Source organism: Gopherus evgoodei, chromosome 10 (assembly GCF_007399415.2).
Source record: "Gopherus evgoodei ecotype Sinaloan lineage chromosome 10, rGopEvg1_v1.p, whole genome shotgun sequence".
Classification (NCBI taxonomy): Eukaryota; Metazoa; Chordata; order Testudines; family Testudinidae; genus Gopherus; species Gopherus evgoodei.
This window is the reverse complement of record NC_044331.1, coordinates 45585488-45603445: the sequence shown is the minus strand read 5'-3', so window position 1 is coordinate 45603445 and position 17958 is coordinate 45585488. Positions and strand designations below refer to the sequence as shown.

At 40.0% G+C, this 17958-nt stretch overlaps 2 protein-coding genes across 2 annotated transcripts in view; one reads left to right on the top strand and one right to left on the bottom strand.

Annotated features, from left to right (window-relative positions):
* Positions 1 to 17958, top strand: part of NPTN (neuroplastin) — a 49969-nt gene that overhangs the window by 24241 nt on the left and 7770 nt on the right. The window contains exons 5-7 of the mRNA XM_030578289.1: positions 3824 to 3957; positions 6532 to 6805; positions 17363 to 17384. Of these exons, the coding sequence (XP_030434149.1) occupies positions 3824 to 3957; positions 6532 to 6805; positions 17363 to 17384 (430 nt within the window). The remainder of the gene's footprint in view (positions 1 to 3823; positions 3958 to 6531; positions 6806 to 17362; positions 17385 to 17958) is intronic.
* REC114 (REC114 meiotic recombination protein) overlaps positions 6812 to 17958 on the bottom strand; it is a 107332-nt gene continuing 96185 nt past the window's right edge. Inside the window, exon 7 of the mRNA XM_030578288.1 lies at positions 6812 to 8855. The gene's annotated coding sequence lies outside the window, so the exon portion shown is untranslated. The remainder of the gene's footprint in view (positions 8856 to 17958) is intronic.

Genomic DNA, 17958 nt, shown 5'->3' with positions numbered 1-17958 from the left:
GTCCTTTGGATATAGTCTGTCTTATAGTTTATCATGACTAATCAGTTTTCCCCTGCTGAAGAGACCACTACATTGAAATTAGAGGTGAAAACCTCTTTACTATTTTACAGGATTGTTTTTAAACTCTCAGAACTTACTGTTTAAAGTGGAGATCTACCAGAAACTTCTGGAATTTTTCATATTACTCAGTTTTAAAAAAAAAATTCCAGTTGCCAGTATTCCTCTATTAGAGTGTAGGCCTCTTCCAGGTTAACTCTGTGGTCGCCAAACTTTTACCTTGCGCCCTCCTTTGCCGCTGTTTGCACGCCACCCCTAGAGCTGGGACTGGGAGTGGGGCCTTGACTGTGGGAAGGGGGGCGGAGAAGGGGAGGCACAAACAGAAGTAAGGAGTCAAGGTTGTGGCCACAGCTGGGGGCAGGCGTGGAGCCGGCAGTGGAACATTGGGTCAGCAGCTAGGACCCCGGGCCAGGAGCGGAGTCCCGGGTGTGGCTTCAGCTGCCAGGGCAAGGGCCAGGAGTGGAACTGGGTTGTGCTCCCCCCCTCCATGGGTGCTAGCTAGGGACCCAGTCCCCACCCCCCGAACATTCCTTTGCACCTCCCTAGAGGGGCGCACCCCCCAGTTTGGGGAACTCTGGGTTAATCTTTACCTCTTCTAGGGATATTATCCAGTGTCAGCTGATATACTCAACTAATTCTACATAATAATAGCTATGCTCCCTTCCTGTTTGGAGGTGGCAGCATGTTCTGGTCATTCAAGAATATGGGACTGGGAGTCAGGAGCTCCTGAGATCTAACCCTGGGTCTGCCACTGAACTTACCCAGCGGCCTTGAGCAAGCCATTTGTTTGTTTTTCTCCCATTTTTTAGATAGGCAATCTTGGTAGAGCTGGCTGGCTAGTAGGATTAATGCTTGTAAAGATTTTAAAAGAGAACTACACCTCTACCTTGATATAACGCTATCCTCGGGAGCCAAAAAATCTTACTGCATTACAGGTGAAACCGCATTATATCGAACTTGCTTTGATCCACCAGAGTATGCAGCCCCGCCTCCCCTAGAGCACTGCCTTGTTCTGTTATATCCGAATTCATGTTATATAGGGCTGTATTATATTGGGGTAGAGGTGTACTATATAAGTGCAAGAAACCAGGTGAATGGGTCTCTCTCTGGATGAGTGTGTTTGGTTGTGATGCTGTCCTTGCAGTGACGATCAACTAGTTGGTTTCTTCACTTGAAGGAGATAATGGTTGGATGTTGCAGTGACTTCCTATTTTGTAGTTCAAAGACCTCTTCTTTTCTGACCCTACTTCTTAAGAACAAGAATGGCCATACTGGGTCAGACCAAAGGTCCATCCAGCCCAATATCCTGTCTACCGACAGTGGCCAATGCCAGGTGCCCCAGAGGGAGTGAACCTAACAGAGATCAAGTGATCTCTCTCCTGTCATCCATCTCCATCCTCTGACAAACAGAGGCTAGGGACATCATTCCTTACCCATCCTGGCTAATAGCCATTAATGGACTTAACCTCCATGAATTTATCTAGTTCTCTTTTAAACCCTGTTATATTCCTAACCCTCACAATCTCCTGAGGCAAGGAGTTCCACAGGTTGACTGTGGACTGTGTGAAGAACTTCCTTTGGTTTGTTTTAAACCTGCTGCTAATTAATTTAATTTGGTGGCCCCTAGTTCTTATATTATGGGAACAAGTAAATAACTTTTCCTTATTCATTTTCCCCACCACTTATGATTTTTATACCTCTATCATATCCTCCCCTTAGTCTCCTCTTTTCCAAGCTGAAAAGTCCTAGCCTATTTAACCTCTCCTCATATGGGACCCATTCCAAACCCCTAATCGTTTTAGTTGCTCTTTTCTGAACTTTTTCTAATGTCAGCATATCTTTTTTGAGATGAGACCACATCTGTACGCAGTATTCAAGATGTGGGCATACCATGGATTTATATAAGGGCAATAAGATATTCTACATTTTATTCTCTATCCCTTCTTTAATGATTCCTAACATCCTGTTTGCTTTTTTGACCACCTCTGCACACTGCGTGGACATCTTCAGAGAACTATCCACGACGACTCCAAGATCTCTTTCCTGATTAGTTGTAGCTAAATTAGCCCCCATCATATTGTATGTATAGTTGAGGTTATTTTTTCCAATGTGCATTACTTTACATTTATCCACATTAAATTTCATTTGCCAAATAAATGGAATCACTTTATTTCTTTACCTTCCAAACAGAATTTAACTTTAGAAATGCAGCCCATTTAAATACCAGAAAATGCTGTTTGAGTGATACAGTGCAAAATAACTGTCGTGCTGAAACCATGAGCTTCTCATTCTGGCTGAGAAATATTTTCACAATAAAAGGCATGATGCAATTATTTGCCAGCAAAGGGTAGATTTAGCGTCTACTTATCAGTCATTTTGGAGGTCTTGTTTATTCCATTTGCTGGCCTGACTTGAATAATCAAATTTATCTAGCTTCCCAAACTAATTTTCAGCTGCACATGTGCTATAATGAACACAGATTTTCTACCTTCCTTCTGTAAGGATGACTGTCCAGTGCTCATTTGAGCAAAGGGGAGAGTGGCAAAGGAAGCTTTGGCATTGAGTGAGCCCTGGAATAATTTCCAGTGTCTGGAGTCTGTTGCTGAGGCACTTGGCTTGGACTTTGACTGGATTAACAGTTCACTGCCCAGCAATCACATAGCAGGCCACGTGTGACATAATTAGCAGGCTAGAAAGGGAATGTCTCTTAAAGGTGGTGGTCACTGCAGCACACCAACCCATCTGCTAAGTGAAGGTTCAGCTCAGGCAGTCCATTGATCCATTCTAATCTCTCAAGTTATTATAGTTCAACAGGCTGCAGTGGCAAAACTGGCAAAGTGATGGCAACAGTATTATTTATAAACAAATGCATGTCACCATGGTGTGTTCCGGTGGAAAGGCCCCATTCTGGGTACGTAGTTCCCATGCTTATCGATGACCTCCTGTGGAATGTAGGCTTATGGGTAGAATGGATTGGAGAACCCCAAGATAAAGAAGAGATTTCAGTATCTGCAAGCCCTTCTATACTGCGTGAGTGTGAGAAGTCTCTAAATCATGTCTGTGTAATCGTGGTGGTTAGAATTCTCTTCACTTGTTTTTCTAAGCCTATCCCTATTATGATGTAAAAAGTCCTCAGTTGGGTGGCAGGAGCCTGAACAGCAGCCAGGTTCCTATATCTCAGTCTCAGATCAAATCCAAGATCTTGCTTCAAGCCTTGGGAAATTTGCTTTTCAGCTAGCTTGGCATGACTTTGAACTCCTGCAAATTAGAGTTCAGAGAAGACTAAATCCATTCAGAATCCTCAATTATAGATGTTCCACCAGGCAGGAGACTATTCTGAGAACTTTTAAATCTGTCCCTAAATATGAAAGTCCCTGGAGGACAACTGGAATTGATTTGTGTGTGATTCTGCTGCAGTTGAGATCAGTGGAGGAACTTCAGCCTTATAAGTCTCTTCCCTTAATAGGGAAGGGGCATAGACAGAAGATGATTGTTGTAACTGTATGTAGTCCTCAACATTTCGTGTTCCATCCATTCACCCCACCCCCAGTTTTTACAGCCTGAACTTCTTAACCGGGGCAGATGTGAGAGTTTATTATTTTATGTGATTTACATTTGGGAAGTTGGACTTGGCTTGGAAGAGCAGGTGCCCACTTCTTTGGGCTTTTTATAATTTAAATATCTGTTCAAGCTCTCTGAGCTTGAAATAATCACTTTTTTGAAAGGAATGGTTTGTAAATGCAGAACTTCTGTTTGTGTTTTGTAGCTAGTCCTGATATCACTGTCCACAAGCGAAGTGAGAACAAAAATGAAGGGCAGGAGGCGGTCATGTATTGCAAGTCTGTGGGCTTCCCCCATCCCGACTGGGTGTGGCGCAAGAAGGTCAATGGAGTATTTGCGGTGAGTGAGAGCCATAATGTCAGTATGCAGGCCTGAATTAACCTGCTGAAGCTTCTGATAGGAGAGAGAACTGGAATCCTTATTTGTTCCCAGTGTTGGACGCTCTAATGCCTTGTAACTTTTTTGAAAAACTGATTGGGGGGCGGGGGGAGAGGGAGGGGTGTCTGTTTGAATCTTTACTGAAATGGAACTGAAATGATTTGCTTAATAATGAAATAAGTAATTCTGCTTACCTTTAAAGTTAGTAGCTGAAATACTAATAGCTTTCTAAAATGGTCTCCTTTGTCCTCCATTCCTATGCAAGCAAAGCTGCCTGTTACACTGCTGCTGGGTGTGACCACTAAATGAACTGGCAAGAACATGGAAGGATGGTGTAATTTGCAGTGGGCAACCTGAACAGGATACATTCGGAAAGTCCCTTCAAATCTATGTTTAATGGGCAAGAACACCAATTCAAAAAAAAAAAATCTCATTAGCATTTTATCATTTGCTTTCATTTTAAGCAGGTTCTCCAGATACCCTGGAAATCCAATTTTCCAATTATACCATTGTAAAGAAATGACCCTTGGCATTCACATGTGTGACAGAAGCTACAGCTAAGCTTATTCACATCTATATTAGAATGCAAGATTAATGTTGATGTCACTGGCTGCTTTAATTTTATGCACAATCTGTGCTATTGTAGTATAGGTGAATTTTATTGCAATGGTGGTGATAAAAGCAATAACACAAGCATTCCATGGTGGGTAAAGCATCTCAGCCAAAACAGTGCAAAATGGTCCCGTTTTCCCATGATATCTACTAACATAGATTAAATTTCTTATTATGAAGCTGATTCATTAAGTTCACTGTGAGAGTGGCAGTAAAAGCTTTGGCAATCATATTTTCCATGTGGATACTTGTCTCTTGGGCAAACTATTAACAAGTGGTTGAAATTGTACATTGTCCTGGCTTTTACACATTGCTTGTGAGTAAGAAAAATGCTTATAAGTAGAGAAAATATCATGATATACCTATCATGGAATACATTTTTTCTTTTAAGTGAAAATTTCCCAACTCTCTCTTTGATGGGGAAAACCACATTAATTATTTCTTAGGAAAACCAATAATGGATATATCAAGTCCAAGCTGGACCTGGTGCAAGCAAATCTGATGCACCTCAATCCTAACCTATGGAGTTTCTTGTATTTCCAGTCCAGGGTCCCTTTCCCCTACAACGCTACCCTGGCACCTTGACCCTAACCTGCAGTTCTTCCAGTGTTTGCAGATTCTGCAGCTGACTTTGCAATGTGGACAGAGTCCCCCTATGGGCTAGATTGAGACAATACTCACTTTGCTTGTGACCTAAGGGCTAGTATAAAGTGGCAGCGCTTTAATGTGCCTAGTGTGGTCGCGGCGCAGCGCTAGGGGAGAGCTCTCCCAGTGCTCTAAAAAAACCACCTCCAAACTTTACAGCTTTACAGCCTTGAAACTTGCTGTACTCAGGAATGTGTGTTTATGTATACTAAACACCATTATTTGGAAATTACTTAGAGAATCTATGTGCTGTGCATTGACTTCAGTTGAATCTGAACCAAAGTAATAGGGTCCGTCAATTTTTACAGTTAGCTGGAAGAATGATACCCAGCAAATGTATCACAGAATAAAAACTTTTACATAGTCCAGTCTTATGAGTCCAGACATCCAGCTGGGCTACTCTCAGAAGTGACTTGATAAAAATGGCATGGAAAAAATTTGCAGCCTCACATGACTTTCAGATCAAAATGTGTTTTACCTGCTAGCCCTGCAAATATACCTTCACATCATCGGTAGTAATTTCTGAAGTTTAGCTCCATCTATGCAAGCTTATTGCTTAGAGTTGACGATTGGGACTTGTCAATTCCACTGATACACAAGCCAGAAAAGCATTCTGTTTACATGATCATGGCTGTGTTGGTGTTGCATCTCTGACAGTAATAAAAAGGAGTGAAAAAAAATGTAAATTATATCATTGCAGTGAGCAAGTCTGCTGATTTAAGGTGCCACTTTTATATTCCTTTCAGAGCAGAACTGCATTTTAAGAGACTGGAGACTAACTTTAGCTTTTGTAAATATTTTGGAGCTTTTAAAGACTGAACACTTAAACATTAGACTGTTGAATAGTCTGAAGTAACCAGCCTCTTCGCTTTTACAAGAATCTCTTTAAATTTCCCACCTAACACAGTAACTGAGTGGAAACTGTATGTCTACATGGCAATGGGGTGTGTGGGGGGTGGGTGGGGAGCGGACACCTGCGACAGTGAGTCTGACTGGGGCTTGCATTATAAGGGCTAAAAATAGCAGTGTAGATGTTCCCTCTGGAGCCTGGGCTGAGACCCCTCCACCTCACCAGATTTCAGGATCTAGACTGCAGTCCAAGCAAGAATGACTACACTGCTATTTTTAACCCTGTAGCATGACAATGAGTCAGTTGACCTGGGCTCTGCGACTTGCTGTCACAGGTTTTTCTTTGCAGTATTGACATACCGTAACAGCTTATCACCTGGGCTTACTCAAAGTTCTCATTCCCGTCTGTTCCCTTTCTGCTTTTTACAGGAAATCAACAACTCCTCTGGCCGATTCTTCATTACAAATAAAGACAATTACACTGAGCTGAGTATCACAAACCTCCAGATAAGTGAGGATCCCGGCGAGTATGAGTGCAATGCAACCAATATAATTGGCTCTACCTCTGCCACCACCATCCTGCGAGTGCGCAGCCACTTGGCCCCTCTCTGGCCCTTCTTGGGGATATTGGCAGAGATTATCATCCTTGTTGTTATCATAGTGGTTTATGAGAAGAGGAAGCGGCCAGATGAAGTCCCAGACGGTAAGAGTGTTCTCAGAGCCACTTGTAAAACTTATGGAACCAGGTCATTGAGAGAAAATAAGCACCATAGTCCATGAAGAGTTCTGAAAAGTTCTCATTTCAGCAGCTGTTCTCTCTCCAAATATTAGGCCCTTCACAGTAGCTCTGCAGAATCTGTACATTAATTCCTAGCTTTGCTTGTCCCTGACTCCTCATGCTATAGTTGGACAGTTACTACTGAATCTTTGAAATGTTTATTGTAAAACTGGTAGTGGTTCCATGGTTCCATCTCTCTTCCCTGCTATAGCCCTTAGATCTGACACTTAGTCATACAGCATAGGAGAATAAACTGAACCTCCCCCTCCCCCCCGAGTCCCTCTTAATGTGTCCGCCTAAATCTGGCAAGCTCTGTTGGATTGAGCAATATTCAGGGATAGGTTTTCATGTCACATTAAAGAGATTTTAATTTTGACTTCAGATGATCATAGGGAGACAATGATTTCATTGTTCTTATAGTCATTCATCTGTTGTTTGATATTTAAATAAGACTCTCTGGTCTCGTAATACAAGTTTTGCATCCTGGTCTCTGCTGAAAGCATCAGTAATGTTTTTAACAGTGTGTTTTATGTAATTGAGGTTACGTAATGTAATTAAGGAATGTTATGGAGATTTTAGTCTAGCTGTGTCCATTGGGTTAAAATCCAAGTTGAAAGGAGCTAAGTTATCTGCCTTCCATGCTGGTGGTAGGATTCATTAGTTAATGTGTGTACAGTGTTTAGGAAAAGTAGAGTTTTTATTTTATCCTTATTTGAGCTCTTTGCACTATATTTTCCTCTCTTTAAGGAAGGGTGACAGTTTCGGAGGAGAAACTGGTTTATGAAAGAGACAGACTGGTGAACAGACTTTAACGTAACAACCAGTTGCTTACAATGTTGTCTGTCAAAAGCCTACCCAAGTTGTCCTAGTGAGAAACTTATCGCTCACTATAAGGATGTGATGTTTTCAAGTGATCAGGGGAAGCGGGTGCAGCAGGGAATGACCATGTCCATATCATAATTCGCTATCATTTTATAATACTGGAGAATCCTTCTCGTGTATCAGACAGGTACCACAGTGTTCCAGTGTACCATAACTTATGCAACAATAACTACTGTAGCTGAGGCAGTACAACAGATTGATTATTCAGTGGTCTTCAAATGTTCACCTATTGGGATGAAAATTTCTGAGCCCAACGGTGAACTTCTTTGCAAAGTTGGAGCGAAAATAGCTCTACCATTTCTGAGTAATACCATGGAGAACAGAAAGTCTTCATTAAAAAGATTTTTTTTTTTTTTTTTAATAAACAGCCTTATCAAAACAGCCGAGGCTTGTAAATTTCAATCTGACATGGAGTAATGCATATCCTGGGTTCTGAGAAAATCTGCTTTGGTTCAGCCAGGTTATGTGAATGTAAAAAATGCCTACAAAGCATGCACAGAGACTTTGTCCCTAGGTGCATTTCTAACAAGCTTAGCAAAGTGGTGCACAGTGATGCATACTCACTGTAGTGATGGGTGGCAGTATAAAACTCTAAACTAGTCCCAAGGTGGCTCTCAACAAGCCCACAAAACTTTACATGTGTGCTGATAAACTTTTAATTTTTAAAAAACTTCTCTTTACTAGTCTTTTTCTCTGTTTACAACCCCCTTTTTGCTTAGCAGAATATGCACTAGGCTGGGATTCAGAATAGCCTGTGTTATAGTACCACCTTTTCCATTGGTGGCTCTTCATAATCCATTGCACTTTTCTACCTTTTATTTAGTGAGGGCTGACCAGAGGTTACAGCAGAATCTTAACACTTGCAATTTGGCATGGAAAATAGTGCATGGACTTATTTCAGAGGAAACTGGTGTTCATTTGGTCAAGTTCCAAGCATTTGTAATGACATTATCTTAAACTCATTAAGTGCGCACCTAAAATGATGTATGCATCAACAGTTAAGTGTACTGAATATAGGCTCCCATGAAGTGTTCTCATTTGGTTTGGCCACTCTTCTCAAATCCCCAAGATCATCTCCTCCAGTAGAGACATTCTGGTAATGATAAGGCAAAGAGTTGAGATTACTGAATTTGCTTGTTTTGTTTGCTGTTCTCAAGGCGACTAAGCTGAAGGCCCTTGTGATGCTTCTCTTCTCCTCCCTCTTCCCACTTCCTTTTCTAGGGGAGGAAATTAAATGTAAATGTCTCCGTGTGTGCCATTAAGGTTATTTGGATAAAGGAAATCCAGGTAACATTAATCCACGCAACTTCAAAAACAGTTAGTTCTGGGTCAGATATATGTCCTGGAGTCCCCTGGCTATTCCTGTTCTTTTACAATCGCATCATAAAGTTTTTCTCCGCTGCTACTGTGGAAAAGACCCTCACAAGCAGTGACTGTTCACACGCTGCTATCAAATGTACATTAAAGAAAATGAAAAACCTGGAGAAGTCACTGATCTTTGATTTTCAGTTATATCAAGCAAAACATTCCAAGGAGAAGCAATTTTTAAACTGACTGCCCCTTTGAACATTAAAGTAATGAAATGCCAAAGTTAAGGGTGAACATTAACTGTGCCTTTTGTGTGTGCCATTTGCATTCAACTTTCAATTACATCTAAAACCCATGTAGTACTATTCTCCTCTCTACATATCAATCTATGGAAGTGCTAAACAGTGAGCTGTATTTAATTTGCTAAAGAAGTTAATATTAACTCTTGTGTACCATATGCCAGAGCATTGTGTAGCATTTCATTAATGCATCTTGTTCTAAATAACACTAATTATATTAACAGCTGGAAACACAACTGTGATCCATAATCTGCACTGGCTATCAGTTAATTTCCTTGGGGCTGTTTTAAGGTGTTCATTTTGATCTACGAAGTCCTAAATGACTTGGTTCCTGGCTCTCTCCCCATATAATACTACTGTAGCTGTAATTAATGGAGGTGCTTAAGCTATCTATCAGTCCTTCCTGGCTTACTGAAGAGGAAGGTTAGTGGCACAGGGTCCTCAGTGAGGGCCTTTGACTCTGGGATGTACCCTCACCCCAAGATCTACCAAAAATCTTTCCACAGACTCTACAAGCTACCTCCTTCCTTGAGCTTTGGCTGTTTTATTCCGGGGTGGAGTGACTGGAGTCACATTCCTAACAGAGATTTTCCTGTGGAGTGGCAAGTAGGAGAGGCAGTCAGGAGAACACTTGAATGGAGTGACATGGCTACTTGTGTCTTAACTTGAGAACTGTATGCTCATAGGTCATCAAGATATATCCAGACAGTTTAGTCTGCTCCAGGGTACCTACTTTAGCTTATCAAGTGACTGCTAGTCGTAAACAGTCTGAGTGACACAGCACACATAATTTTCATCTACAGCCTAACCTTCCGGTATACTCTATCCCAGTTCAGAGTCCCCTGAAGGCAGGCTTTGGGGGAGGAGGGCAGATCTGTGTCTAGTCTCCTCTTCTTTTAAAGATCCCCAAGGCTTTTTAGTAACCTGCTGTACTGTCTCTATAAGAAGATCTCAGAATGTGATTTTTTTTCTCTATAATACATCTCTGTGACTGAATGCAAATGAGACCTCTCATAATCTTAATCAGGGAGAAAGAAAAATTTTTTTTTCTCTGCTGGAATATTTCCAGTTACATAGAAACTCAACAGGGCCAAATTCCAGCAACTTTCTTCTTATAAGGCACAAACCCCACCAAACAGCTGGAACAGGATTACTTCAGTGTCTTGAATGTTCCTTCTACTTCAAAAGGGGTATATCATAAACTCCCTCCTTCTCATTATCCCCAGCCCAGTGTCATCTTTCAGAAATCAGCATCCTCTTCCCAGACCATAGGAGTAAAAGAGTGTACTTGATATTTAGTTCTTCAGAGGCCTGGAAAGTTATGCCACATTCTGTATCTTAAGAGTCAAAGGAGAGGGATAGCTCAGTGGTTTGAGCATTGGCCTGCTAAACCCAGGGTTGTGAGTTCAGTCCTTGAGGGGGGGCCACTTAGGGATCTGGGGCAAAAATTGGTCCTGCTAGTGAAGGCAGGGGGCTGGACTCGATGACCTTTCAAGGTCCCTTCCAGTTCTAGGAGTTTGGTATATCTCCAATTATTTAAAAAAAAAAAAAAAGTCTTAACTAGCTTGTGAAACAGCATACATTTAAGATCCCTCAGCTCAATTCTGGCTCTGATGGACAAGTAATGGGGGTGGGGAGTATCATTGCTGAAAAGGTTGATTTGGTGCTCTTCCCCAGACTGGCTACTTGATGAACAAGGAAGACTCATCCCATAGCCTATATTGGTGTTGCCAGGATGCACACACATGCAGGTGTGTTGCTAGCATAAAAACACACAAAACTCACTACAGTCTTTAACTCTGGCATTTCCTGACTTGAGTTCCTGTCTATTCAGCCTCAATGTTCATGAACGTAGCATTTAGCATTTAATTTCATCATGTCTCCCATTCCAAGGAAAAGGGGAAGAGAGTACTGTAAAGCTCCTTTGTTAATATTTCTTTACTGACATACTCAAGTTGTTCACCTTTTTGCTGCTGCTGTGTAGCAGAAAGAGGAAAACCAGTCTCTAAATCCAGCGAAAACTGTATTCCCAACTGGAAATGTTAATACAGTGACTGAGTTATTACAATTTTAGCTGTAGTGCCTTAACGACGAGGGGTATCCTTTTGCATCCCACAGTAAGAGATTCTTTTCAGTGAACACGTCAGGAGGGAGAGACTGTGCTTGATCCCCTTCATAATTTTTAAATAAAAACCTGACCTTGCTTCCCTCATGACACAAACGCATTTCTTTTTGCAAACAGCTGTCAGGGTGCTTAGGCTCTCATACTGTAGTTGAATAGTGTGCAGCTTTCAACATCATACTGTTGCAAAAAAAGCAAACGTGATTCTGGGATGCATTAACAGGTGTGTTGTAAACAAGACACGAGAAGTCATTCTTCCGCTTTACTCTGCGCTGGTTAGGCCTCAACTGGAGTATTGTGTCCAGTTCTGGGCACCGCATTTCAAGAAAGATGTGGAGAAATCGGAGAGGGTCCAGAGAAGAGCAACAAGAATGATTAAAGGTCTTGAGAACATGACCTATGAAGGAAGGCTGAAACAATTGGGTTTGTTTAGTTTGGAAAAGAGAAGACTGAGAGGGGACATGATAGCAGTTTTCAGGTATCTAAAAGGGTGTCATCAGGAGGAGGGAGAAAACTTGTTCACCTTAGCCTCCAATGATAGAACAAGAAGCAATGGGCTTAAACTGCAGCAAGGGAGATTTAGGTTGGACATTAGGAAAAAGTTCCTAACTGTCAGGGTAGTTAAACACTGGAATAGATTGCCTAGGGAAGTTGTGGAATCTTCATCTCTGGAGATATTTAAGAATAGGTTAGATAAATGTCTATTAGGGATGGTCTAGACAGTATTTGGTCCTGCCATGAGGGCAGGGGATTGGACTCGATGACCTCTTGAGGTCCCTTCCAGTCCTAGAGTCTATGAGTCTATGAGTAGGAGCTGCTGAAAAGTCACATATCAAGTCCAGGCCTAGGGTGCTGATCCTTCACTGCATGTATGACCAAAAGTTTTCAGTGAGGCAGTGCTGATTCATTTTGCCCAGTACATATGTTGGTTGGTGGGCATTTTACAGTGAAAGGAGGAAAATAGCTCTCTCCCCTCTCCCCATGGTAGTTTAAGCTGCTTAATTTTTTGAAACTAATGATAGTCATAGAAATCAGCCATTGTGATCTCTGTAATATTTTAAAGGCTCACAAATGAAGGAAGTTCTTTTACTTAGCAAATCACTTTTTAAGAGAGTGTGTTCTTGGGTAAGTAGAAAGTAAAAACTCCTTGGTTACATTCCTACCGAAGAATGTAGCAAGTGAACAGTTTTTACTTCCAAATCCATTTTCTACATACTCTTTAGTTTAAAGCCATGAAATAACTTAGTTATTATAACATGTGCCTTCTCTTTCTTCCCTTTTCATTTGTCAGCTTAATTGGAAGTAAACTATTTTCATAAGTATTTCTGCTCCAGTGGTGCAGCAGTCACATTCCATTACCCCACATTTTTTCTAATACTCATTTTTCTTGCTTTTCTATGCTACTGCTATTACTGTAAGTAGTAATTTAAAGAACAGATATGTTTATTTCACTAAAATGGTTTATCTTGTTACAATTTAAATTTTTCTACTACCCTTCATCTTTCTCCCCCACACTTAATCTCACCAAGGAGAACAAACTGTTGGACACAAACTGTAAGAATGCATAGGCGTTAACTGTACCTGCACTGAGGATTACTGTAGCATAGTGACAGCCAAATCGCATCATTTCTTAGGTGGCTTTGCCCTTTAGCACTGTATAGGTTTGTTAGATGCTATTGTAGGAACAGAATTCATTATGTGCCAGATTTGTCCACTGTTGGCCATATGTTTTGTTATAAATCTATATTTATGCCTACATTCCATTTCAGATTGATTGATTGCTTTTTTGGTACATAAACTCTTCATTAATATGCATGTTTTATGCAACCCATGAGTCCCTTATCCCATTTTCCTACTGGTCATGCAGCATGATAAAAAAATAACATTAAAACAATTCCTATTGCAAACTTGGGACTTAGTGGCTATAAACGTTGCCTCTAAATCTTTGTGTGTAACAAAAGCCCTTGACAGTTAATAAGAAGGGTTTTAACTCACAGCTCTTCTAAAGCTTGCATATCTCCAGAAAATTACTAGTTTTTAAGAACACAATATCATCCTGCATTTTGGAAGTCATCAAGTCATCCTGAATACTGATCATGCTTTTTGGGAATCTGAAGAATAAAATACAAAAACTTAATATTGGATAAATAAAGTCTAAAACTCTTCTCAATGATAAATTCTCTCAGAAGTAGAATGTTCAAATTTCTCATCAGATTGTTTTGATTTTATTTCTCTTCCTGGAAAGGCAGAATATTAAACCAGTTTAACACTTAGGTGCTGCCTTTTGTAGCAATTTCACAGAGCTGCTATAAAGTTTTAGAAGAAGTTCCATTATAAAACCAGACTTCCAAACGGCTTAGACTGGCCATTTTAATAGAAGGGAAAAAAAAATAAAAAAGTACTTGAGTTGAAATTGATCATAAACTTGGGTTGTGAGTATTTAGCTGAAGTGGGGTAAGGCAGCAGAATTGACTGCTGCCCTGTGACTCTGGTCTATCTGACAAATGTTCATCTCTTCTGCTGCTGCTGCTTTCTGAAACTGCACTTCAGTGAGACATTAAACTGAAGCATCAGCATGAGTTGCATTAGGTAAAGGGATATTCAGCAGCAAAATGGACTTTGAGGGAGAAAAATATTTACTTATGCTGTTAACTTTTTTTTTTAATCCACTTCTGAAAATTAGTTCTCAATGACCCTGAGAAAAATTAAAAAAAAAAAAGTTATTCCTATTAGGAAGCTAGATACTGAGCACATCAGAAATGTTAAATTTGTTATGTCCATGTTATAGTAGCATCATAACGGGCCACACTCAGTATTAACCCAGTACAAATAATGGCAGTATAGTGTGATTGTTCCAAAGGACCCACATTTTGTGCTCTTAACATACATCCCTTAAACACTCACACGATAACTGGGTAATATGAGAAATTAAATGAAAAAAACTAGAATTAAATTAATGTTTACAGTGACAAGCAAGGAAATTAGAGCTGAATGGTATTAGTTTCTCTGCTCATCCTACATACTACAGATGACTGTTAACCATGTACACTGCAATGTGCAGGAGGGCTAGTTATGTATAGATACTAGGGGTTGTAAACGTTTCAATTTCGGAATACGCTATTTCAGGGCAATGTTCAGCAGATAATCACTTTACCTACAAGCAAGGTTTGTTAATCTTGCATTATATAAACAATGATTCACTGAATCTGCAGATCCTCCAGATTAAAAAGCAAATGCCTGAAGAGTGAGGGGTGTAGTGCAGTTATCTTATACAACTGAAGACTGAGTCGCAGTATTTCAAGAGCCTGGCACAGTACTGTTCATCTGCACACATCTGAATGGAATGAAGAGACATGTTCACATCCTCTCTGACCATTGGTTTCAAATACTAGTGAGTTAGAGACTATCAGTTACTAGAGCAGGCCGTCTAGCATGAGGGATTTGGGTTATATTGATATTTATCGGTTACTATGACTTCTTTTTTTTCCCCCTCAATTGCATCATACCCTTAAAAAAATGGTGGTAAGTGAGAGATCTGCATGCTTTGGAGTTTGTTAATCTCCGCTTCAGTCTATACGATGCACAGTTCATAACGTTAACACTTTTCTTAAAGTTTCTTCATTCACGTTCACAACTAATTTGGATTTCAGTTTGCTGTTTTTAATCTTTATTTACTCTTAATTTTGTTCTTATTTTTCTGTAGTTCTGTTCTCCCCCTGATTTTTTCATTAGGGTTTTGGACCTTTGTCTGTACTGTATTGTACTGTACTGGGGAAGATTTTGTAGCAGTTAAATGGCTGACCAACAAGCTAGTGACATACAAAGGCATTTTCTTTAATTTTGTTTTATATTGAACCTATAGAATTTAGATGGGTGATGGGAGGAAGCGATCAGTCTCCAAGTTTATGCTTAACTGTGACTATTCTTACAGGCACAGCTCCTATAGTTAATTAGATCTTTGCTAAGACAACACCCACTGGTAGCCTTTGTAAATCAGAAAAATGTTAGACTAACACAACTATTCATCTGGAATCTGCATCCATGCTACATTTATTTATTATTTAGTTAAGATCACAGAATGGTTACCATAACGAGATGGCTTGCATCCCGTTAGTATAGTTTTATTTTCTGAAGTCTAGCAAAACTCCCAGCGATGTTCATTATATAGTAGTATATATTATAGAAGGCTGCGATGACAGTCTTGAAGTAGAATGTCTGCTTTTATATGGAATTACTAACCATATTAATCCTTAAAAAAACCCAAAACCTAAGGACTCACTGATGTCTGTCTGATTCCATTAAAAGACTCCCAGATAGTGTGTAGTTTAAAGTTGGTAGAGAACGTGGCATCATATGTTTTGAAATCTTTTAGAAATCAAAGATGTTTGCAGAGGCAGGACTTAGTTTTACTCTACTGTGCTTTGTGTTTCAGTTCCTGGATGTGTCTCTGTATATCTCCACTGTATATACAGCACATTGATGTCTGGTTGTCCTTACTAGTCCTAGTTTCTCTGTACCTTGTATTGTTGCTAGTGATGGACTTCCGTGGACACTGGTGTGTCGCTAGTGTGTTACTTTGGCTGTAAAGCTGTTGGTTTGTGGTTAGTTCTTTATTTTTTTGAAATATTTTTTTGTTCCGGTCACTGTTTGTGCTGGCAGTGGCTTTGCCTATCCGTTGCCTTGAAGGTACAGGTGGAGTAATGTCCTATTTTTTGACAGACATTACTCCTAGTGTGTGCTCATGCAGATGCCTACACTGTTAAGACTGTAACTTCCATAACTGCTTCATGTGCACTAAGCCCCCTTGTGGAATCCTGCTGAGAGTTTCTTATAGGTGTCAGCGGAAAAAATCATTAAACCTTTTAAAAAAGAAAAAAAAAGTTGAGATGCTTAAAACAATGGATTAGCAATTGCTCCCCAACAGTAGTTCTACAAGGAGCACTAACACAACTTTGTGGATTAATTTTTATGACACTAGGTACCCAATTACTACTCTCTATAGTGCAGCCTGAGGGCAAAATAAGGCATTTATAAATCCTAAAGAATAAAATGTTCATGAAAGCATATATTGAAACATCACAAATTATTGGATTTTTTTCAATTTCTCAATGATATAACTATTTTCTGGTGTTTTTGCGAAGAGACACAGGCAGATCAGTGCTATCGGTTTATTTGTAGTAGAAGTCTGTTGTCTCTAGGGGAGTTGCAACACCATTTAACTTTTCCTGTTGTTTTACATGAATCTTATCCTGATACACACATGCACAGTGCTTGCTGCTATGCAAGAGACTGCACTTGTTTACAATGTTACATTAAAATATTGCAGCTTCCACCTCCCAAAATGGGTTCAATGTGATTAGATATCTGGAAGAATGGGATATGAAATGGGTTGTGTAATCCTTGGGGGAGAAGAGATGGTATATACCTTTTGCGTATATACTGCTACTTGCCCATCAAGAGTTGATGAATGTGTATTTTAAAAAAAAAAAGTTAATGCAAGAAAACAAACAGCAGGATTTTACAACTGAAATGTTGGTTTGTGTTCTCATCTAATTTATAAGATTGAACCACTGGAACTTGGGGACAAGATGAGTATGACCATATTGCAACAATCTGTCCACTACAGTTGCAGTTCTTCATGACAAGCATTCAAAGTGTTAACTCAAACCATTGAAACAACATACTTGCCATTAAAACTTGAATCCAGAAAAATAACTTCATGAACCTTTGCACTACCAAGTGGAATGGCCTTTAACGCATAGATAGATCAGTTTGCTGTTCACTGTCCTGCTAGGGTTTAATACAGAACCTGACTCCACTCTCTTTCCTTCCTTTGTCTTTCACTGAATCACAATGGAACTCTTGCTGCAGACGACGAACCAGCTGGGCCAATGTAAGTACTTTTATCTGAATTTATTAAGATAGTTTTATCTAGTTCAGTCACTATTACTGAATTTGTAGCTTAAAATTGCTTACTGGAAGAGCTTGGAGGCTAACGGGATTTTATAATGCATGAAACTTAGATTTAGGCATGATAGCAATTACTATTTGTATTGCAGCACTCGGTTTCTAATGGGGATTGGAGTATTGTGCTAGATGGTATTAAGCAAATAAGAAAATACTTCCTGCCCCATAGAGCCTGTGGGTTAAGGCCATCTACTTTGGTTTTCCTTCCCAGGCCAGGAAGAGCAATACAAATTCAGATGGATGTGGGAGGTATGAAGGGCTTAGTCACAGAGCTGGACGAATACAGCAAAAATATTTGCAAATATCCTTACTAATAAACCTGCTCATTTTCACTGGTATTTGTGCCCCCAGACCTTTTTACTTGCTTATTCATGACCATTTGGGTGAGGGAGATTATATTTGCAAGAACTTCCCTGCAAAGGTAAGTGTTGTGAAAATCACTGGAAGCAAATATTCTTCTTCGAGTGCTTGCTCATATCGATTCCAATTAGGTGTGCGCG